Raw genomic sequence first — 22,981 nt, 5'->3', positions numbered from 1 at the left:
TCTTGCAGGCTGACAGGTTGTTCTCTTGCCTTTCACAGGGCCCAGCCCAGTTCTTGATCTTGAGGCAGAATCCATTGATGTGACTAATGTCACCTTAAAATGGGTGGTGAATGACAGTGCTTCTGACACCTACACATACAGGATAGAGTTTGTAAATGGTACAAACAGTACTGTGAACCTGACATCCAATGAAACCAGAGCAGAAATTACTGAGTTAAACCCTGGGACGCTGTACAACTTCACAGTATTTGCTGTAGCAGCTGATAATAAGACAGAAGGAGAAGGAATTCCCATACCCCTGTATACAAGTAAGTCACAAGTTTTTTTCATCCCTGTTGCTGCTGGTCTGTACTTTGCTGTGCAGGACAGGACTCTGCCCACCTGCCTGAGGTTGTAATTTAATAGGATCCTTACCTGGGCCAGATGCTAAAAATGAGTGGTTCATGTATATGAGAAACATAGCCTTGATTCATTTATTTGCTTATTAAACACCAAACTCCCTCTAATCTCCCAACATAAACCAAAAAATCCTCCACAACAACTAAACCAAAGACCAGCCAATAAACCAAACTGAAATTGCCTGCATTGCCAACCATACCCATCCCTTTCCTGTCCATCTTTCTGGATTCCCTGGGAGTTCTGCTTCAATGATGACCAAAGCTTTTCCTTCGGAGTGTCAAAGGGAGGTAAATGCAACTCAGAGTGGCTTGTCTTCAGTCCTCTCTTAGCTGCCCAGTGGTGCAACAGCCTCCAGGAATGCCTGGTGATGATGTTGGGGTGCTCCTGCACTCTGGCCCGTGAGTGGTGTGAGGGAAATGAAGGCCTGGTGTGGCTGTGTTTCTTGTTTCCATGTCTGTGAGCCGCTGTTGTTGCAGGTTAACAAGTTGTTGCTTTGCCTTTCACAGGGCCCAGCCCAGTTCTTGATCTCAAGGCAGAATCCATTGATGTGACTAATGTCACCTTAATATGGGTGGTGAATGACAGCGCTTCTGACACCTACACGTACAGGATAGAGGTTGTAAATGGTATAAATGGTACTGTGGAGAACCTGACATCCAATGAAACCAGAGCAGAAATTACTAAGTTAATACCTGGGATGCTGTACAACTTCACAGTATTTGCTGTAGCAGCTGATAATGTGACAGAAGGAGAAGGAATTCCCATACCCCTGTATACAAGTAAGGAAATGGTGCCTCCAATTTCAAGTAACTGTGCTGTTTGTACCAAATTGCTCTGCTTTCTTACTTTGGGTTTCCAGATTTGTCCTGGGTTTTTTTGTGACCTTGTTTTTTTGCTCCAGATATTTACATGCATGAATGCAGCAGTCTTTGAAAAAAGACTGAAATTGTCTGTGCTTGCATGTGCCTCCTGTAAAGCAGTTATTTCATCAGCCTGTCTGCTCCAGACTATGTTGAGATCCAGCTGCTACACAGCATGACTTCCCCTAGACACTTGAGGGCTGAGTAGACCCCTCACACACCTCTGGGAGTGGGTTGCCACAGCTTGTACCAAAAGAAGTGGTGTGCAGGGATGTGGTGCCATCATCACCAGGGCTTTTATTTCTTAAAAATAATTTTGGTCTCTTTGCAGTGTCTGAGGCCTGAGGTTCCTGTGGGCTTTGACTGACTCGCTTCCTAGGGTTGCATTATCAAGTGTGGTGCCAGTCCTGTTGACTTTTTGCTGGGGCAGCTCTTTCCCAGACTAGATACATGGGTTAGGAGTAGACACTACTTCTGTGTGTAGCTCAGAAATGCAAAGAGAACAGGCAATGTCCCTACAAAGCAGTTTGGAGGAATGTGTCCTGGAGCTGCTACTGAGTCGATAAAATTGTCTAAGCTGCCTGAAGTGAGTTTTATCTGTCTGGAGCTGGTGCTGAGTCAGGCTTGCAGACACAGCCCCCTAAGGTATACCAGCTGTTGGACCTGTTCAAGCAGCCCATTTCTTTTTCCTGGTATTAGGAGAGTTTAGGCTGAAGGTTTCAAATTCAGACTAATGGGCACAATTTTGAGTTAACCGACCAAGATCAGCTTGGACTGTTTCCTACCCTGATTTCCATTTGTTTCTCTGTCTGGAAAACCACTGTGGAAACAAGTAATTGTTGCATAAGAACTGAAATTGAGTATTCCCCAAAGCTCCTATGACCTTTCCAGAGATGCCTCAGTGTGAATGCCAGAAACAGGGAAGTGACACTTGGTCCAAGTGATGCTCATTCTCTGTGGAATAGGGAAATATGGTTGTGGCTCTTCTTTTTTTTCTTTTTTTTTGACAGGTTGTTGCTTTGCCTTTTACAGGGCCCAGCCCAGTTCTTGATCTCAAGGCAGAATCCATTGGTGCAATTTCTGTCACCTTAAAATGGATGGTGAATGACAGCGCTTCTGACACCTACACGTACAGGATAGAGGTTGTAAATGGTACAAGTGATACACCTGAGAAGAGTGTGAAATTCAATGAAACCAGAGCAGAAATTACTGGGTTAATCCCTGGGACGCTGTACAACTTCACAGTATGTGCTGTAGCAGCTGATAATAAGACAGAAGGAGAAGGAGTGTCCATACCCCTGTATACTAGTAAGTCACTGTTTCCTGTTGCTGGTGGTCTGTGCTTTGCTGTGCAGCATGAGGCTCTGCCCACCCACGGGTTGTGATTTAAGACTGTTGCAGGCAGGGCTGATGATTCCATCCTGGAGCTGGAGATGGCCAATCTCCAAGTATTGGAGGTTACTGTAAATGCAGAATTGCCCTGGTAGAAAGCTGTTAGTAAAGCTTGATGTCAGCCAAGAAAAGAGATCTTCCCTGAACACTGGTCTTTTGTAAATTTGGGAAAGGGGTATTTGCATTTGTTTCCTAGAGTATGGGGGCCTGAGAGTCTCATTTTAAGGGGCTCCCACAAACAGCATTTTATATCGGGTGGATTTGTGTGATTTTGGGGCATATAGCTGCCATCGTGGTGCAGCCAGGAGATTGATTCAGGCAGTGCTAGATCAGGACAACTCCTTTGGCCATCTAGTACCTTGCCATGTTGAGTATTAAAAGTCTTGATATGTAGTGTTGGAGGGACCATTTTGGAGCTGGCTTCCAAGGCAGTAGCCCACCCTGATCTTTCCACACATTGCCTTTGAAGGAAAATGGATGAATGTTCTTGTCGTTTGTTTCTTCCTGAAATGTGCCTGCTGACCAGTCAATGCCCAAAAATGTCCCCTGTGCTGTCTGTCTGTAATGGCTAATTGCCCTCTTTAAAGATGCAGAAAGAATAGGTGGCTGGAGACAGTGTCTCCACAAGGTCTGGAGATAGTTTCTCTTCTGTGGGAGTGAAGTGCAGGGCATGAGGACTGGAGCAGAGTGTCTGGTTTATCACAAGTCCTCCTCTAGTGATATTTCATCTTCCTTGTATTTTGCTGAACAGAGTAGTGCTACAGACATCTATCTTTCCCCTCCGCTATTCTCTCTTTGTTGCCTACCTTTTTGCCAGCTGAAACCCTGCAAGTGGTGGCACTGGGAAGGCCTGTGCCCCTCTTGTCTTTGCCTGTGAAAGGAAAATGAGTCATGCTTGAGATGGCTCATCTCAATTTCCTGCTACCCTATTAATGCCAAAGCTTCCAGGAATGCCTGGTGATGTTGTTGGGGTGCTCCTGCTGGACCATGAGTGGTGTGAGGGAAATGAAGGCCTGGTGTGGCTGTGTTTCTTGTTTCCATGTCTGTGAGCAGCTGTTGTTGCAGGTTAACAAGTTGCTTTGCCTTTCACAGGGCCCAGCCCAGTTCTTGCTGTTGAGGCAGAATCCATTGGTGTGACTAATGTCACCTTAAAATGGGTGGTGAATGACAGTGCTTCTGACACCTACACGTACAGGATAGAGGTTGTAAATAGTACAAACAGTACTGTGGAGAACCTGACATCCAATGAAACCAGAGCAGAAATTACTGAGTTAATCCCTGGGACACCATACAGCTTCACAGTATTTGCTGTAGCAGCTGATAAGAAGACAGAAGGAGAAGGAGTGTTCATATTCCTGTATACAAGTAAGTCACTGTTTCCTGCATGGCTGTCGTGGTCTGTGCTTTGCTGTGCACCACAGGGCTCTACCCACCTGCACATGGCCTGAAATTTAATAGTGTTGCTGGCAGAGTTGCTGTGCTTTGCCTGTCTGCAGTCAAAGATATTTGTGTGAAAGAGACATAGCCTTCTTTGAAAAACCAGAGTAAAACAAACACTTCTAAAACAATGATTGTTGAAGTTGGTTACCAAGGCCTATGTCACAGTGGACTCTTCTCAAGAACTTTCTCAGTGGCCTGGGATTTTTGTGGGTGTATCCGTTACCTTCACTTCTTGGAGGATTGGGGCCTTGGAACATTCTTTTAAGGGCTCCCATATAGGAATGCTGTAATCTGGGGCCTTGTGGCTGATGCAGAATGAATTGTAGATAACACTGGCTCAGGAGTGCATTCATGGCATGACTTATGCAAGCTGCTCCTTTGCCACCTTTCATCACCTCTGTTCCTCTTTCAGTGATATTTGAAGTTCCTTACCTTTTGCTGTACACATATGGACCACCATCTCCTTTTCCAGTCCCCCTCATTGTATCTCTCCTGACCAGCATCTCTGAATTTCTGAGCAAAATCCTGGGAGCTGTGGCATTTTAATGATGTCTTCTGCTTTAGAGTGTCAAAGGGAGATGAATGCCACTCAAGGTTATATTCCATCAGTCCTCTCTTAGCTGCCCAGTGGTGCAACAGCCTCCAGGAATGCCTGGTGATGATGTTGGGGTGCTCCTGCACTCTGGCCCATGAGTGGTGTGAGGGAAATGAAGGCCTGGTGTGGCTGTGTTTCTTGTTTCCATGTCTGTGAGCAGCTGTTGTTGCAGGTTAACAAGTTGTTGCTTTGCCTTTCACAGGGCCCAGCCCAGTTCTTGATCTCAAGGCAGAATCCATCGGTGCGACTAATGTCACCTTAAAATGGGTGGTGAATGACAGCGCTTCTGATACCTACACGTACAGGATAGAGGTTGTAAATGGTACATTTGTGAAGAACCTGACATCCCGTGAAACCAGAGCAGAAATTACTGAGTTAATCCCTGGGACACCGTACAGCTTCACAGTGTTTGCTGTAGCAGCTGATAATGTGACAGAAGGAGAAGGAGTGTCCATATTCCTGTATACATGTAAGTCATGGTTTCTCACATCCCTGTTCCTAGTGGCCTCTGCTTTGCTGTGGAGCACAGGGCTCTGCCTACCTGCCCTGGGTTTGAAATACAATATTATGTTAGGCAGAAGTGCTGCACACAGCCTACCTGGACTCAGCAGTGGTAATGTGTGGAAGGGGGGGTCTGTGCAGGAGTTTTGTTGTCCTGTTTCCTCTGGGTGAAGCCCTCAGGCTCTCATTTGGAAGGCCTCCCACAGAGTGTGCATCATGCCTGGGAAATTTCCCCCTTTGGAGGGCCTGTGGATGCAGCCAGTCTTGGGCAGCATGGGATGGTGTGGCTGTCAGCCCTGCTGCTTTTAGGAGAAGGTTGAGCTACTTCTGTGTTCCTCATGTTAGGCATTGTGACTTTTCCTCCTTTTTGTGATCATGTGCTGCCTTGTCCTTTCCTTTGTTTTATCCCATTTTGACTGAGGTGAAATTAATCTGGCTCAGAGCTCCTGAGTGGGTTTTCCAAAGGGGATCTGGGATGAACTTGCAGAGTTGCTGGTACTGTCAAAAAGTGCTGCTTGGCTGAGTTTCTGGAGTCTTCTTGTGACTTTCACAGAGCCTAGCATTTTTTTCCTTAACAGAGTAGAGTATGCTGGCCTTTGAAATTTCCCATGGAGCACTGATGATACTTCATCTAACTGTTCCTACAGGATAGAGGTCAAAAGTCATGACTCCTCTAGAAACCAGACATCCATTGTCACCAAGTGTCAGAGGTGTTCCAGGGCTTGTGTGTAATCTCCTATAATTTCACCGTATTTGTAGGAGTAGCCAACAGTGTTAATGAAGAAAAATAAATATTTATAAATTGCAGTAGAAGTAAGTCCCAGTCACTCACATCTCTTTTCACTAAATCTGTTTCTTCTGGTACACAATTGTGCTTCTCCTTAATTTCTTAAAATAACACCCCTTCTAACAATAAAGTAATTTAATAGATGAGTCTGTAACCCCTGTATTGGTTTTTGAAAGTACCAAATACTTCCTTACCAAGAGAGAAAATAAATTTGGTGTGTATTGTAATTGTTGGTTTATAAGTGTTTTGGTCCTGAAGGCCAAGTTTTACGAGATGTTTAGTTTAGGGGAACCTTTCTTCTCAGTCTTCCTGCTACATTACTTTTTAAGTGTCTTTCTGTATCTGGTCATAAGGTTGCAGTTTTTATACTATGTCCTAGAAGACTCTCACTCAAACTGACTTGATATAGTTCCTGCTTTTAAGGATGGCTACTGCTGTGCTCTTAATGGACAGAGATTAAACTAATTTTCTTATTTGTTGGCCACTAAGAGTTTTACATAATTATAGAGGGATTTAGTGGCAGTCTACATACTACTCTAAAAATGTTCTTAGAGTAATACATTAAAGGGTTGAACAGTATTTTGAAAATGTTGCTGATCTTGATAGGTACTCAGCCTAAATTTTCTCAGTAACCCTGTCTGTAGAGGAGGTAAAGAACACAGAATAAGTCTGTGTATTGTGTTGAATAGTTGTTTTCCTCATAGGGTAACAAGTCCTTGTGTAGGTAGTAAGTGCCACGAAGGCTTCTTTTTAAAGGGGGAAGGGAATACTGAAGTTTTACAAGCATTTATACACATAACATACAAATACACAGCTTTTTCTAAGGGCAAGGTTTGATTTCTTACTCCTCCTTTTTTGTTATTCTTTTTTTCTTTTGGCAGTGACTGTCTCAGTGGATTCACTTCAGTGTGAGCCAGTGGCCAAGCAGCCTTTCCTAATGCTGAAGTGGAAATGTCCTTTTGGTAACAACTCTGGCTTCAGAATCAAAATATATAATATAAGTACTTCTGAGGTAGTAAAAGAAGACTCAGCTCCACCCTGCACAGTTGAAGGCTTTGAGCAAACCTTAAAAATACTACATTTAAATTTTTTCAGCACTTATAATGTTACTATCATAACACTTTCAAATGGCTCTGAAAGCTCTCCAGTGGACAAGTTGTGTCACACCGGCATTACTGGTAAGCATTAAGATCTGAGAATGAAAGATTCTTGTAGGACAAAAATATGAACTTCATAATTGCAGAATACCAGACTTGGTATGCACTACAGTATCAGCCTGCAGGGTATTAATACAACACTATATTAATTCATAGTCTAATGTGATGCACAATAAATATGCATTATGTGAACAGTGTTGCTATCACAGCCTTTTCTTGTTTGGAAAACTTTTATCAGTGCCTAATGTACTAAAAAATGTTTTGTTGGCAGACCCACCTCCTCCAACTGAAGTTCCTTCAGTCAAGGTCATCAGTCACAGCTCGTTGTCTGTTGAATTCTCTGATTTTGATTCACTGAACGGTCCATTGGAAGCCTATGCAATAATGATTACAACAGAAGATCAAAGTAAGATGTTTATGATATTGTCATGTAGCTGAAACAGTTTACCAGGCAGCATTGTGTTTTACGCTCTAAATAGGTGTTAAGCAGATAAAGAAAAGGCAGACTGAGAATTTTCAATCACTTTTCAGAAATCATGAGGCAGATACCTTGCTTGAAGTCAGGTCACTCGTTGTTTTCAGAAGGTGCCTGTTTTCGTTCAGTCTTTTCCTGCCTGACTTATCTTTGTACCTAAATCTCTTATGTGTTGCCTTTGTGCTGTTGCCACCTTGATTTGCCAGTGATTCCTTTCCCCAAGATTGTATAGTGTCCTTTCTTTCCCCACAGAATAATTTTCAGACCAGCTAATGGAAACAGCTTTGGAATATGAAATATTTTTCCCCCTTTCCTCTTCAGCTGAAAGATTCCTGCAGTAAGGTCGTAAAAGGAAAAGAGCTTTTTTCCTGATTTTACCCAAAACACTTTAACTTAGAGAGGTGGGATGTGGGTGGAAGGCTTAAATATCATTGACAGCAGTAATGGAAGTTAAATTCCATGGAAAACTAGAGAACTGAGAAATGTCTCTGATAGGTGAATGTCTAGTGATAAAACACTAAATTAAGGAACTTAGTTTTGTAGCATAGGTTCCGCTTGAAAAACTGTTCATTTTTGCCAGTGCACTGGAGGAATAAGGCACCTGATGGAGACAGTTTCTGCTAAGTGGGAGTTGACATTCATGCTTATCCTTTGTTACAACACTGGAAATTAATTTTGCAGGATTTTGATTCTAGATCTTCCTTCAGTGGTTTTCCATGCAATATACATTCAAGAAACGCATCTTTGTGTGATTATATATGTATATATATAAATAATGTTACATATATCAGTGCAGAAAATTCCTGTTTTTCACATGCCTACTCAGCTGCCCCAGAATGCTGATTTGAATGCCGGTCTCTTGCCTGCAGCTCTGCTTGTAACTTCAGCCAGTCCTGGTTAGTCACAAGAGCTGGTGTATTCTTCTGTGTGGTTTAGATTGGAAGGTATTCAAGGAGGTCTTGTAGGATGTGACTGAGGGAAATAAGGGAGGAAGGTTGCCCACATCTGTAATTTACGGTGAGTGCTTTGATGGGAGCAGAAGACAAGCATCTCTTCAGCTTTATTGTTGAAATAGCACAAATATTCTTGAGATGTGTTTCTCTGTTCTAAACCAGTCATGGTTACCTTTAGGATAGACAGAGAGGACTTTATTCTGTTGTGTAAGAAATACACAATGCTTTATTTTGTTGTCTAAGGCTGTTTGAAATGTAGGGTGTTATTCAAGGCATCTACGAGGAGCTGCAGGTATAACCAGGGATGTACATCCTGTTGGACTTGAAACTAGGGACAAGACAGGACATAATACATCTCAGGTAGTATTAAACACCCATTTCTGGGCTGCTAAGTTATTTTCAACCTCATCTGCTTTTAATGAGACCAAGTTAGTGCTCTGGAAGAGCTGTCTTCCACCCTATTGCTGCAGAGTCGCAGCTGGGGAGAGCTCTCCTGTTGATGGTAGATCACCCCTTGTCTGCCCAGCTCTAGTAAACTTACCAAAGCTTTTCCACCTTTCAGAGCCTCCTGCAAGGCTTCTCCTTTTTAAAGGTGAATTCAGTATGATACCCACCTTTAGAAGGACCTTTTAGCTTTGTAAAGGCAGTCAGTAGAGAGCAAACTTCTGTCAAATGAGTGAGATTGTTTGTCCTGCCTCAGCACTGGGAATAATGTGTCAGTTGGCTTGCTCTTGAGTTGTTGGGACAACTGGTAAGTTGAGTTTATTATTACCTCTTAGGTTACATGTGCCTCAACTGTATAATTGCCTCAAGGTTCTAGAGTTTGTCTACTGTAAGAACAGACACTGTAAAGTGGTGCTGTTCTGCAAATGGTGTCCTGCTGGTCACTGTGGTAGCCTGTTCTTAATCTTCTGAAGGGGAAATTGTTCTGATCATTGTTTTGTCTGTGTGTGACAGTGCTTGTCTATGTCAAGGAAGGCAGAAATTACTTCTTTCAGCTCTTACCATTCAGGTGTGAGATGTCTTGTAGGATAGAACAAGGAGCAAGGTCAGGACAAGTTTAGTGTCACCCTGAATGAGCCTGATGCTGTTTGGGTAGCACAAATACTGATGGATTTTTTTCTACACCATTTGCATTTTACTCTCTACATACAGGAGCGGATAGAACACATATGGATAAAGCTGACTTGGCTGGTGAAGTCTGTCCATGAGAGTGCCTGGTTCCTGCACTCGTGTACCTTTATTCAGAAGCTCCTATACATGCTAGAAGTAAAACCAATAGCAAATGAAAGTAAATAACTCTGGGGAGAGGTGCTGCAGTAGATTGCACTGCAGTAGAAGAGGTTTCTGAGGTTGTCTGTTGCTCTCAGCCTTTCATTCCAAGAGTACTTGTGGAAGAATGACAACTGTAGTTAATGTGACCATCTCAGCCACTTTGCCAATTGATACAAAACCAGGGGATGAATTATATCCATGTTCTTGTTGTTTTCCTGAAGGTTCTGAGTCTTTGAAGTCTAAATTGAACAATACATACAGAGATTTCAAAAAGAAGATGACAACTGCCTATGTTACGTATGTCATAAAAACAGAGCAGTCAGAATCGCATTCTTCCCATTCTCAGAGTGATAAAAACATCATTAATGTAGGCAAGGGAAACACAGTGTATGGCTATGAAAATGGACCGTTGATCCCTCTTCGTTCATACAGGTATTTATTTCAAACCATTCTTTTGTTAAGTTTTCTGCTGCTCAAATCTAGAAGATTACAGATCTTCTAAAGGCTGTTATAACCTTGTAATGTACCTGGTTTTGTTTTTTTCTTATTCCTTCCTTTTCAACAGGGCATGTGTTGCAGGTTTCACTAATATAACCTTTACGGACAACGTGATTGAGGGGGAAGATAGTTATGTATCATTTTCACCCTGTTCTGAACCAGTCTTACTGCCCCAGGATCCAGGTATAGTTAATGTCAAATGTAGGACTGGTGACTTGGCACATACACAGCGTGTGGAGGTTCCTTAATTTCATAATTAAGTTTCATAATATCAAAACACCCATTGGTTTCTCTGTATGAACTGTTTCTAGCTTTGCAGTGGCACTGCTCTGTAAATTCATACCGTGCTAGTTCTGCAGGTAATCCCTTTTTTCCATGTAGGATTCCACTGCAGGAGTAGCCAAAAGCCATGGCATGCTAAAAGGGATTGGATGACACAGTGAGACTTTGGTGTAGTAACAAGTGGCAGATAGCAACTGATGGTCTCACAGTACTGTTAAACTAGAAGCAGGTGTATTGAAATGCAGATACTGGTCCTTTGATCCAAATTTTATATTAATTTAACATTCTCTGGTGATGATTCTTAATGAGATTTTCTTACTGGTACTGCCAAAGGAGAGTAAAGACAAGATATTTTAGTATAGTGAAGCATGCTTGGTTAGTCACTTGCAAGGTTCTGCTGTAGCATCTTGAATCAGTTACAAGTTACTGAAGAGGACAATGAGTAATACTTTTTCTCTTTTATCAGGTGTTATTGCTGGAGTGGTTATTGGATGCCTCTTGGCTATCTTGGCTGTAGTTGCTGTAGGGGGATTCATATTCTGGAGAAGGAGAAGGTAATGTGTGTTTGTTGTTGTATTGGTTGTGTTGAGGAGCACCAGTGTCTCACTTCAGTATTTTTCTCCTGTCATGATACATGGCTATCAAGATGTTTTAAAATATGTTGTATTAAAATGTTGTTTGTATGTTACAGATTAGAGTTGAAGTATCAAACCACTTATAAAATAACTTTGTTTAAGCCCATAGTTACAAACTAATGAGTTGAGAAGAGCTAAACAAAATAAATTTTAATTCGTAGAACAGAATTACAGAATCATAGAATGACTTGGGTTGGAAGGGACCTTCAGGATCATCCAGTTCCAACCCGCCTGCCATGGGCAGGGACACCTCCCACTACCCCAGGTTGCTCAGAGCTTCTTTCCTGTCTGGCCTTGAGCACTGCCAGAGATGGGGCATCCACAGCTTGTCTGGGCAACCTGTGCCAGGGCCTTACCATTCATGAATAGCAATGAAGTCATTCTATCACAAGTGAGCAAACAGCTCAAAGTTATTGTGCAAAAAGTAATTGGGTGTAATTTTATCTTAGGTGGTTTGATTTTAAATTATCCATCAGTCATTCTTTTTAATTGCTTAATGGCCTGTCACATGGAACTTTTGTTGTGGAATTTCCACAATAAAAGCTGATGAGTTTGAGCTGGTCTTTCAGTTTTTGACCTGGTTCCTATAATCTGGGATGTAAAAGTGCACAAAGGCTTTTTCCTGCTTCTGACCATCCTTTATGTGGAGTTAGCCATAGGGCCCTTAGTCCAGTTTTCTTAGTTGCTTTAAGTAATGTTTTTATTTTTGCAATTGTGTCCAGTAGCTGTGTACAACCTTGGGAAGAGCTGTCTTTAAAGCTAGCAACATTTCTTTTCATTCAGCTACCACTGAATGACTGACACATCACTGTTGAGCACTTCCTGTAGGGATTCTGGGATTAGCAGCAGTTCTCCTCCTGAGATATCAGCTATTGCTGCAGATCCCTCACTTGAACATCTTCCACCCAAATATGTGCTTTGTGTTCAGGCTTTATACTCTGGTTCCGACAGAAAGAAGCAGTCCCATTGCACAACATCACTAAAAGAAGGGTGAAGTTTTTTTGGTTTTTGTTGTTTTTGTTTTGATTCCAGGTGTAAAAGTTTGCCTCAGGAGTTTGGGGCTTTTTTCACAGAATAAGATGCTTTAAAAGAAGTTGTTCTCAATGGGCACAAGGAAACAGATAAGAAATCTCATATAAATTCCATTGAATTCTACTGTAAACCTGTGTTGTTTTCTTTCACCTTATAGGAAAGATAAAAGAAATACTGAAGTGTCTTTTTCTCCGATTAAGTAAGTCCATATCTTTTCTTCTGGTATTTTCTGAGCTCAAGTGATATTTGCAATAATTACTCAGAACTCAAATACTTGTTTTCTGTGGAGTTTTATAGAGAATGTTGAGTTATTAATTCCTTGTGGAATTGAAAGATGCCAACATGCAGACTAAAAATAATCATGTTGATTGAGACATCTAGAGCCACCACAAGGATTTGAATGTTCACTTCATGAATCACTATTAGACACACAAATGCTCCACATGGTTTTCAAAAACAGGGTTTGAATGAAACACAGATTTCATGCACAATCAGAATCGTTGATAAAATGCAAAAAGGCAAAATGTGTTCTGTGATCTGAATTTTTGGGTTTTTTTTTAATGACTTTGTGCTGAGCCATTCATCCAGATAATGTTGTGATTGTAAAAGTTGGCCATGGAAGGAGTAACCACAATATATTGGAAGTCACAGGCACTGAACTGAATCATATTATTTGTTCTGGCACCAATTTTTGTGCTGGTGGAAAGCCATGGCCAGAGCATCCCATGGAATCCCACCTCTGTAGACTTGGTGGTTGGCATAAAACTCACCAGGGAATGGGGTCAATCCAATGGGAGTAAGCAGATGGCTGACACCTTGTGTGATGTTCCTCTCCTGAAGGATGCACTGTTCTCTCCTTGATTTAACAGAGCAGTTAAATGCCATGCTTGATACCCTGTCCCCTGTAAATGCACTGTTTTGTGGCTGCAACTAACAGTCATGCTTTCAGTCTTAGATTCACATAATGAAAAATACAACTGCATGTGTCTAATCAGCTTTTTTTTCTTCCCCTCACCTCTCCTGAAGAATCAAGAAGTAAGTAAAGCATACTTTCTAACACATTAACTGAATTAATTCATGGCTTATTTACCTAACACCAGTTGCTGACACGTGGCTTTTCTCATTTTAGATCAAAAATGATTAAAGTGGAGAACTTTGAATCATACTTTAAGAAGCAGCAAGCTGACTCCAACTGTGGTTTTGCTGAAGAGTATGAGGTATGTGCCCTCAGTGGGGAGAGAGCTTCATGACAAATATTTTTGGAAAGACAAATAATCTTTCCTAGGGAGCATGCACAAGGCTTACTGAAGGAGAAAGAAGGGTCCTTTTTTATAGAAATGATTAAGCTGTGTGTATGACCTTCCCTTATACAGCTCTGAATTTAGTTGAAGTGCATGATAAATACTTCCTGCTCTGACTTATCTCTGATTGTGGGCTTGTGGCATGGCCTGCTTATCAGAGCTCTGACCATCTTTGACCCTAGTCATATGCAGACTTAGCCTAGGGGACACTGTATAATTTCTCTGCTCTTCAGTTTTCTCATCTTGGGTTGTTTTGGGGATTTTCTTAAACATATCAAGACAGGTCTGTTGCTAATCTCACTGACTTCTTCAGTGCGTGGGAGTGATTTGCAAACCACACCTGTAAAGAGCTCAGTCAGAGAAACAGCAATTATGATTTGCTTACTGACCTTAAGAGTTTTTCTATGAAATGTGCTGAAGTTCACTTGCTGTAAGGAGCAAAGGACAGGAAGGAAGTGTCGGGGAGGATTCTGTGTTGTCATGTCTGCTGTTAAAGAATCTCATTCTGTTTCTCATCTCCATAAAGCTATTAATTGACTTTCTTCTTCAAATTCTGTCTCTTTGTATTTCACAGGCTGGTGCTCCATCTTGCCTTCCTCTCAGATTTTGCTTCCTTCAATTGGTTCATGATGTGTTTGCTTCTCTCTCCCTGTAATGTTTGCAAAGCTTATGCAGTAGTTCCCTGCCTTGGGGCCAGGAGCTGCCTTGATATCAGTAACTGTTTCCAGGCTTTTGAAGTCCATCTGTGGGTTGTAAACATGCTGCTCTTCCTATATTGTGTATTAATCCCTTCTCTAAAAGATTTACCACTGTCACCCTCCCACTCTGTAACAAGATGATTTTTATTGACATTTATCCCAGTTTAACATGCCTACTTTTACAGCACAGGACACAAGTTTGGACTACTTTTCTGTTTGTCACATTTCTGTATGACTGCTAAACCAGGACCAGGTGCTCATGAATCCTCCTTTTATTGCAGGAACTCAAGTCTGCTGGTGTTCATCAGCCCAAATTTGCTGCTGAACTTCCTGAGAACAGGGGGAAAAATAGATACAACAATGTCTTACCATGTGAGTTATTCTCTTTGGGTTTGCATTTTCTACTGGTTGAGTTTTTAAGTGAAACCTGTTGGTTTTGGCTAATCCGTCTTTAATAGTACCCAGAGGTTTCAGATATCGTTTTCCAAATGAATTAATTTGAGCTGCTGCTTTCCCAAAGTCACTGTATAAACACACCTGAAAGAGCCTTCCCTCAAGGATATTTCTTCAGAAAGCTTCTTTAAAGAACTTTCTATTAATTTTAAAATAACTTTAATATTCCATTTGTGAGAAATGTGCAATCCAGGTTGAAAACACAAGAGGATAACTGTTGACCACAGACAAATAAATATGCAAGATATAAGAAATATTAAGACCCTGCTGATCAGCTTTGCAGATCAAGTAAGAGTTTAAGTCCTGTCAAGCTGCCTGTGGGCATCCCAGTGTAGCAGAGAGTCAGAAGTAATTGAAAAGTGAACAGTGACAGATACTTAAGGATGCTTTGGAGGAAAAACATCAGCTGCCATGGCAGCTGGAGACAAATTAGTAGTAATTAAAACTAGTAATTAAAACTGTAATAAATATTGTCTTAGGTTAAAAATGTATACATTTTTATTTGTATATTATAATGTAATGTATTTAAACATTTAATACCAAACCAAGTTTAAACCCAAAAAAATCTGTGTTTCTTGATCCTGATCGCTCCTTTTTCTGAAGGCTACTGTTGTTTGATTCCTAAGGTTATATGCTTATTCTTAAAATGCACATTGAACACTTGTTTAGAAACCATGCATTAGATAAACAGTATTTTTCTGAAAGGTTCCAGTTCGAAAATTCATAATTGTCTTTTCCTTTTTTCTTTCTGCAGATGATATTTCCCGTGTTAAACTTTCAAATCAAAGCTCTGGAACTGACTATATTAATGCAAACTATATGCCTGTAAGTTGCTTCATTAGCTGAAATGAAATATGATGTGTATTTTTCTGATGTAGGCATAAGGGCTCATAATGATATTTAAAATAAGCTTTTATTTCTCACTGATGTTGTATGTGTACATATATATACACATTTATTTTGGTTTTTTTCTTCTTAGGGCTATAATTCAAAGAAGGCATTTATTGCTGCACAGGGTCCGTTACCCAATACTATAGAAGACTTCTGGCAAATGATTTGGGAAAAAAGTATCTACTCTATTGTTATGTTGACAAAATGTGTGGAACAAGCCCGGGTATGTTGTTATCAATACTGAATCGTCTCTTGAAGGCAGCTGCATCTCTTCTAATTTTGTTCTACTTTAGTGGTTTGGAGACTGGCCACTGTCTTTTAACAACCATCATCTTGGTGGAAGACTGGTTTTTAAATTTAAAAAAGCACAATTATTTTGGTGGATTTTTTTGTTTTTTTCGCTTTGCCTATTTTTATATCTGCTGACTCCCAGAATAGATTGTCTCGGGAGGATTGCAGAATCACTGCTGTTAGGGGTGGGTTCTTCTCTCTAAGGAATGATTTTGGTAGATGTTCTCTTGCCCTGGAATAGCCCTTGAGAAGAGTGACATGCTTTCTAGCCCTGCTTCAGGTGGTGGGCTATTTAAAAGTGAGTTGTTTCATTGTTGTGTGCAATGTGTCTAACTTTGTAACTCTCTCCTTAGACAAAATGTGAGCAGTACTGGCCAGACAAACAACCTAAGAGCTATGGTGACATTATTGTGACAATGGTCTCAGAAGTTGTCCTTCCAGAATGGACAATAAGGGACTTCACTGTGGAAAAGGTGAGGACTGCCTTGATTGTTGGTTGTTAGTGTGTAAATAACCTTGTGCTTATGCAGATACCTGTAATATCTTCTGGACCAAACAATTAGCCCCATCAGTAAATACAATTCAGTAGATATGAGCTTGGACTAAAGTACAAGGAAATTATTTCAAAGTATTCTCTACCACAGCAGAAGGAAGAGGGAAACTGGAATATCATTGGTGAAATCACTGCAGTTGTAACAGACATCTTTGAAGCTGAGCTTGGCCCAGTACACGTGTCAGGAAGCCCAACTGTCACTCCTCTCAAGCCAGTTTTCCTTGTCTTTTTTGTTAGTTTTTTTAATGTCTCTTCTTGCTGCAGTCCAACACCCCCGAGAGCCACACAGTGCGCCAGTTCCATTTCACCTCCTGGCCGGATCACGGCGTGCCGGAGACAACAGACCTTCTCATCAACTTCAGGCACCTTGTCCATGAGTACAACAGCCAGAATCCAGTGGACTCTCCTACTCTGGTGCACTGCAGGTAGGAAGGAGGTGTTTCTGTTAGGCACACTTTTGTCTTGTGGTTTTTGTACAGTCAATTCAGTTTTGGGATTAAAACCAAAATAAGTCTCTCTGTGTAGGGACATGGGCTGTTTACCTTGCCGAACTAAAACCTTTGCCCGGTGCTTCAGAAACTGACAGTGCTGTGTAGTGCTGTGTCATAAGAACAGAGCATCTCTCCTAGCCTGGAAAAATGAGCTGGAAAACACATCCTTTTAAGAGCTTGTGTATATAATCCTGTGCATGAGCAAGGCTGAGAAGCCCCTCTTGCTGGTAGTAAGAGCCACCCCTCTGTGCTGCCAAGACTTTTATTACCCATGCCCCTGAAATAGTAGGAGGCGTCATCCTGGCTTGCCTGGCTTTTTGTCAGGCCAGCAGTGAGCAGGTGGTTGGGAGGAAGCACGCACAGCCTGTCTGTGTCCTTGCAGCGCTGGCGTCGGGAGGACGGGGACGTTCATCGCCATCGACCGCCTGATCCAGCAGATGGAGATGGAGAACACCGTGGACGTGTACGGAGTGGTGTACGACCTCCGCATGCACCGACCCCTCATGGTGCAGACTGAGGTGAGGCTCTCTCCCATCCAGCAGCACCTTCCTCAGACGTGCATTATCCTCCTGATGTAGCTCTGAGTTACAGGACAAGAAGATATTAAGGAGTTACAACTGCTCTTCATTTAACTTCCTTCCTTCCTGCCTCATCTCTTCTCCACAAAAGTAGTTGCAGTCAGAAACTGTAGTACACCCAAGCAATGTCTTTACAGAATACTTTGTAGGACTGGCATTTGCAGCTGGAAGGAATCAAATCCTGAAGCAGACTATTTTGCAGGCTAGTTTTACCCGTGAGGGGTTTATCCTTTAGTTGTGAGCCAGAATTATCTGGAGTCAAGTGGTCTTGGTGGCATCTTTGCTTTTGCATCCTGCAGGAATACAAGTATTCCTACAGAAATTACTGCTTTGATCCAGAAATGTGTATGGACTAACTCAAGCTGATTTGAAAAAGGCTGTAAAATCTCCATCATGAAAGTCTTTATCCTAAATGTTAGGCATGACAGATCCTAGGTCTAGACAGCAAAACTTGATCCTGATTTTTTTTTTTTAGGAGTGGGGGTTGATCAGATTATATCATGAGGTCCTTTCCAGCACTGTTTTCCATAAACTATATGTCACAGTCAAGATGGCCATGATACACAGTGTCACCATACAATTTCAGAACCCATACAGAGTAACATCAGACCATTTCAGAAGGCTGCAAGCGTCTGCCCTTCTTGTTCTTTAGCCCAGCCTTTTATACCGCTCATGTTCATGCGTTGCACCTGTGTGCCCTCTGCTCCCTTTGGTGATTGGTCAGTAACAACTTAGCACTCCATGGCTCATTGCTTTCAATGCTGTTCACCTGCTTTTCACAGCTGTAGCCCATTGGGGATGAGGCTCACAGCAGCCCCACTCCTAATTACCACAAATGTGTACCTACACTACATATATGTTCTAAAACGAGCACTCTGATAAGACTCAATGCAGTGCCCAACCTATATTCAGAAGCAGAATTCCTTCCAAAATCAGGTATTTTTTTAGCAATGTATTTCTGTCTCTCTTTCTCCCATCAGGACCAGTATGTCTTCCTAAACCAGTGTGTCATGGATATCATTAAATCCCAGAGGGAGAGGAAAACGGACCTTATCTACCAAAATGTGACAGCAATGGCAATCTATGAAAACTTCACACCTGGGCCAGCCTTTGGGAAGGCCAATGGCTACCATGCATAGTCCAGAAGGAACCCAGTGCCTCCATCCAGGAGGTGTTACCTGCCCATAGGAGAGGGGCGTGTCCGACTCGTGTTTTCTGGGATTGTGTGCAGTGTCTCATGTCTGGCTTCTCCAGTTCTGTCTGCATTCAAAGGTGTGATCTACAGGAGGAAAAACACAACACTGGCAGGAGCTGCAGACTCATGTTAAAAAAACCCAAACAACAAAACCCAAGCAAAAGTTCTTAAAGTTAACAGAGGAATCTTGTTTTTTTCTTGGGAATTTAACAGTACTGATAGGTGAAATAGCATTTGCAGTATGAACAGTGAACTAGAGTTTAAATATTAAAATAATAACACAAGCTTTTTATTACAATTTTATATGATTTCATTTACAGACACCAGGCTGGTGGGTTGTTTTAATATATTTAATTATAAGTTTCAGGAACATATTTTATCTACTGTATCTGGTTACTTAGTTAATAGATATGTGCCTCTGTGATCTATTTTTTTTTTCTGTGTTCCTTTTTATTTAAAAAAGGAGTACAAATGGCTCCTTCAAATGGACATTCATACTTGGAAATTGTGCCTTTTCTAGTTGCTACTCTAGAAAAAAAAAAACAGCAGAGATTCTATTTTTGTACTGAAACTCTTAATGAGAGCACAGATTTTTAAATAAGGCTTAACTGTAGTTGCACTGTTGGCAGGACTCTCCAGAAGTTTGGAGGTGAGCTTTGTTTTTGCATTTCATCACAAATATCCCCTGCCTTAATGTTTTGGTGCCTCTGCCAGAGGAAAAGGAGTGTGGTCTGTCACTCCGAGCTTTAACTGTAGATAAAAACAGAGCAAGTGAATCTGTGAATGTGTGTGCGGGGGGTGTGTGGGCGTGTGGATGAAGGACAGAATAGCTCCTCCCTGTTCCTGCCTGATATTCCTGTTTTTATACAATTTATAATGATTTATTTAAAGGTGCAATATATGATTTACTGAATAATGCTCACTCTAATAGAGTTTTTCTCAGGTTGGTGTCTTTTTATCATTGTTGTTGTTTTTCCTCAAATATATAAATCTGTGAAAATGCTGAAACTAAGGTTCCAAGTGTTCAAGCACTCCCAAACGGATCAACTGGCTTTACTTTTCTACCAAAAGACATTGCACAAAATTCTGCTGTAAAGACAAATTTCTTGGTTGTTTTAGCCATTCAAAACTGAGACACATCTTACCTGCCTGCATCTCACTGATCCAGTGTAATTGTTTTGTAATTGTTTGCAATATACTGCTGCTTTTTTTTTTTTTTTGACTGGTCCTTTTAGAAACTGAAGGAACAAGCAGAAATCCCCAGTTTGCTGATTTCACAAGTCAAGGATCAGATTGGATTTATTTTGCTGGTACATAACTGTTAGACTTAGGAAGGCATTACCAATGAAGGAATTAGGTAGTTTGGGGTGGGGAGAAGATGTGATTTTTGGTCTTTGGATCGTTGCACTGGTTGCATTGTAGATGAATATGAAGTTTATAAATAATGCTATAGAATAGCTATAAAGCAGGGAAAAAAAATCTTATGAAGGTTTAATAACCAGAGTCCCTGGAATTCTGCTGCTTTTTTGTTGTTGTTGTTTTGGGGGTTTTTCTTTGTTTTAGTAGAGTTGTCAGAAAAAGCTACAGATGCTAGGAGTATACGTGGCTTTACAGTGGAACCTGGAAACCTCACAGGATCCAATGTCAGCTGAAGGAGAACATAGGAATTCCTGGTGCACAACTGTAACTTTACAAATATCCTGAGGAATTTTTTACAACCTGGTGTGAAGCTGTGGTGTGCTGTGTGAGCAAAACTGGAGGACAAACCACAGTGCACTTTTGGTTGTTAGGTTTTGTTCTTTGTTTGGTTTGGTTTGGTTTTGGTTTTTTTTTTTTTTTTGTAGCAGCCACTTGTGGGTTCTTGAATATAATTTTGTTCCTCTTTCTCTGGAAATATCTTTAAAAACCCTCATCTTGAGGTTCCTGATCCTGCCCGGCTCCATCCAAACTGGCAGCCCACAAAGTGGATCTCTCATTTGCATTCCTCCCAAGCTGCTGTCAGATAACAAAGATAAACCACTTGCACCAAACAGAACCATTCCAAAATAACTGGGAAGGGAGGAAAGTCTGCCCTTTCCAGTCAAGCTTTTTTTCTTTCTCTCTTATTCTTTTAATTACTGCACATCTGTGCAGAGCACAGAGCCAGTATTTGTTATTCCAGGTCTCCCAAGAACTTGCTGCTTTAGGGTGGCAAGTGCTCTTTCGCTTCAGAAGGTCCTTGTTTTGTGTAGCTTAGAGGATAGGGAGATGAGTCTTCCATGGTAGATCATGTTGTTTCTATTCTGTTGCAGCAGAACATCAGAAAATGAGCTAGGACAGTATGTGTTTCTGCCTAACCACTGCCCAGATCCTCTTACAGAAAACAGATGGATCTGTCCCATTGTTTTGGTGTTGGAAGCAGGCATCAAATTCTCATGTGTGCCGTCATCTAATGAGCATCCATTTTTAAAGAACTGTATGCAGGTGTTTTTCCAAAACTGACACATTGTGAGAAGAGACTGAAAGTTGGCATAAATGACCTCTTGATTCTGTGTATGGGTGGAAAAAATTGGTAAGGCTTACGCTGTTGCAGACATAAAGTTGGGTGTAGTGTCAGTGTGAGTAAGACATTCTTTAGAAGATGTCTCTGCAGGAAAAGGACTGCAGGTAATGCTCCACTACCTTGTGGATCTCTCTTGCTCAAGATGACTTGAATTCCTGCAAATGTCTTCTCCCTGCCCTCTGATGTTCTCTGTGTTATAATTGCTGAGGTCTGTCTCTTTGGTCAGTGTTTTCTCTCACTGTTGCTTATTTAAAGCTGTCCACTGAACGCTCCACTGTGGGACAATTGCATCTCTTACATTTCTCTTTAACTCTTTCTTCCCATTTGGGGCCTGCTTAAGAAGGGAAAAGTTGATGTGTTTCAAATAAGTGACTGTTGAATATCTTGAAATGATGTACAAATTTTATTGTTTTCATATTTGTTGTACAGGAAATTTCAGTACATGTCTGTAATATTTTTAATGGTTTGATTTGTTCTTAAAAATATAAAAATAACAATTAAAAAGCATCATCCTATAGCACTTTTGGTCTTTTTTTTTCCTTTGTTGGGATTCTGTTTTGAATCAAATTCATTTGCTAAAATACCCATTTCATTTAGAAGGGCTTTATAAATGGAAAGTGGGCTCCCATCCTCTGAGGTGACACCTGAGTCAGTTGTGTACTGCAGTCACTGGAGCTCCCTGGGACAGTGTTAATCTGTCATTCCGTCTTCCCTGGAAGGCCCTGGGTCTGATGTTAATGTGTCCTGGCAGTTGGTAGCTTCTCTAAAGGAAGAGCTTGTTACCAGGTAAGGAAACAGGACTATCATCTAAGGTCCATCAAAGATTTCCATTCACTAAAATAGCCTTGGGGAGGAGCAGTGTTTCTAAGACTTGATTGCTTCCAGAGAAACAAGAGTGAGGACTATTTAATCTCTTGAAGAAATTGCATTTTCTGGAGATGGTGATCAAAGGGGATGCAGAAATAACTTTGTGATGCAATAGCTGGCTGCTGGATTACAGACCACCTGTCTGTAGTTGCATAGAAAATTATCTCAGTTAAGTGCCTTTCTCCCAAAATTCTTAGTTGCCATTCCTGGCTGCCGTCTGAATCACTCCTGAGGAGGATCACATGCCTGGAGGGTGATGCTGGCACTCAGCAGCTCTCCAGTTCATCACAGGGTGCTTACACTAAACTGAAATTTTTTGATCTTCTGTGGCAACAGCTGTGTTTTCTGAAATGACTGCATGGCGAGATGGGAAAAGCTAAGTGTGATTGTCTTGTCATTGTTCACTGGGATCATGGGCCAGCCACGTCATCCTGGTCCTACCCTTGCGCTATTAGAACTTCAGGAAAGCCAGCTGTTCTGGCTGCCATTTGGAGCCTTAGTCTGTTCATGTGGCTAGAGCTGAACCTGAATATCTGGAAGTCATTTTGTACCTGGTCTTGTATTAGTTTTACTGCCTTGGAGATTAAAGAGATAGAGGTCAGAGAGGAGAGGATGCAATGTTTCTGTCCTGTTCTTGGCTTGATAAATGGGATGTATTGATGCTGCCCATGCATTCCCTTCCTGGCTGGGTGTTTATCAGGCAGCAGATGGAGTTTGGAGATGAGCATGTAGGTATTTTTGTGGAAGCTTGGGAGGGAAAACCACTCGAAATCTTTGCACAGTGTGCTACTGTGAAGCAAAAAGAAAAAGCCAAGGTCTTAACAGCTCCTGGGTCTTCTG

General features: G+C 41.5%; 1 protein-coding gene across 2 annotated transcripts in view; it reads left to right on the top strand.

Annotated features, from left to right (window-relative positions):
- The window catches only part of PTPRJ (protein tyrosine phosphatase receptor type J), a 74,286-nt gene extending 52,492 nt beyond the window's left edge, over positions 1 to 21,794 (top strand). For both annotated transcript variants that reach the window (XM_064425277.1, XM_064425278.1), the window contains exons 6-24: positions 39 to 308; positions 906 to 1,178; positions 2,292 to 2,567; positions 3,744 to 4,016; positions 4,889 to 5,155; positions 6,856 to 7,152; positions 7,403 to 7,537; positions 10,056 to 10,266; positions 10,400 to 10,515; positions 11,081 to 11,168; positions 12,439 to 12,480; positions 13,411 to 13,498; positions 14,562 to 14,652; positions 15,488 to 15,558; positions 15,713 to 15,847; positions 16,269 to 16,388; positions 16,733 to 16,893; positions 17,342 to 17,477; positions 18,518 to 21,794. In XM_064425277.1, the coding sequence (XP_064281347.1) occupies positions 39 to 308; positions 906 to 1,178; positions 2,292 to 2,567; positions 3,744 to 4,016; positions 4,889 to 5,155; positions 6,856 to 7,152; positions 7,403 to 7,537; positions 10,056 to 10,266; positions 10,400 to 10,515; positions 11,081 to 11,168; positions 12,439 to 12,480; positions 13,411 to 13,498; positions 14,562 to 14,652; positions 15,488 to 15,558; positions 15,713 to 15,847; positions 16,269 to 16,388; positions 16,733 to 16,893; positions 17,342 to 17,477; positions 18,518 to 18,676 (3,209 nt within the window). In that variant the 3' untranslated portion in view covers positions 18,677 to 21,794. The remainder of the gene's footprint in view (positions 1 to 38; positions 309 to 905; positions 1,179 to 2,291; positions 2,568 to 3,743; positions 4,017 to 4,888; positions 5,156 to 6,855; positions 7,153 to 7,402; positions 7,538 to 10,055; positions 10,267 to 10,399; positions 10,516 to 11,080; positions 11,169 to 12,438; positions 12,481 to 13,410; positions 13,499 to 14,561; positions 14,653 to 15,487; positions 15,559 to 15,712; positions 15,848 to 16,268; positions 16,389 to 16,732; positions 16,894 to 17,341; positions 17,478 to 18,517) is intronic.
- Positions 21,795 to 22,981: the final 1,187 nt, after the last annotated feature.

This window comes from Passer domesticus, chromosome 6 (assembly GCF_036417665.1).
Source record: "Passer domesticus isolate bPasDom1 chromosome 6, bPasDom1.hap1, whole genome shotgun sequence".
Lineage (NCBI taxonomy): Eukaryota > Metazoa > Chordata > Aves > Passeriformes > Passeridae > Passer > Passer domesticus.
This window is presented reverse-complemented; position numbering and strand designations above follow the sequence as displayed.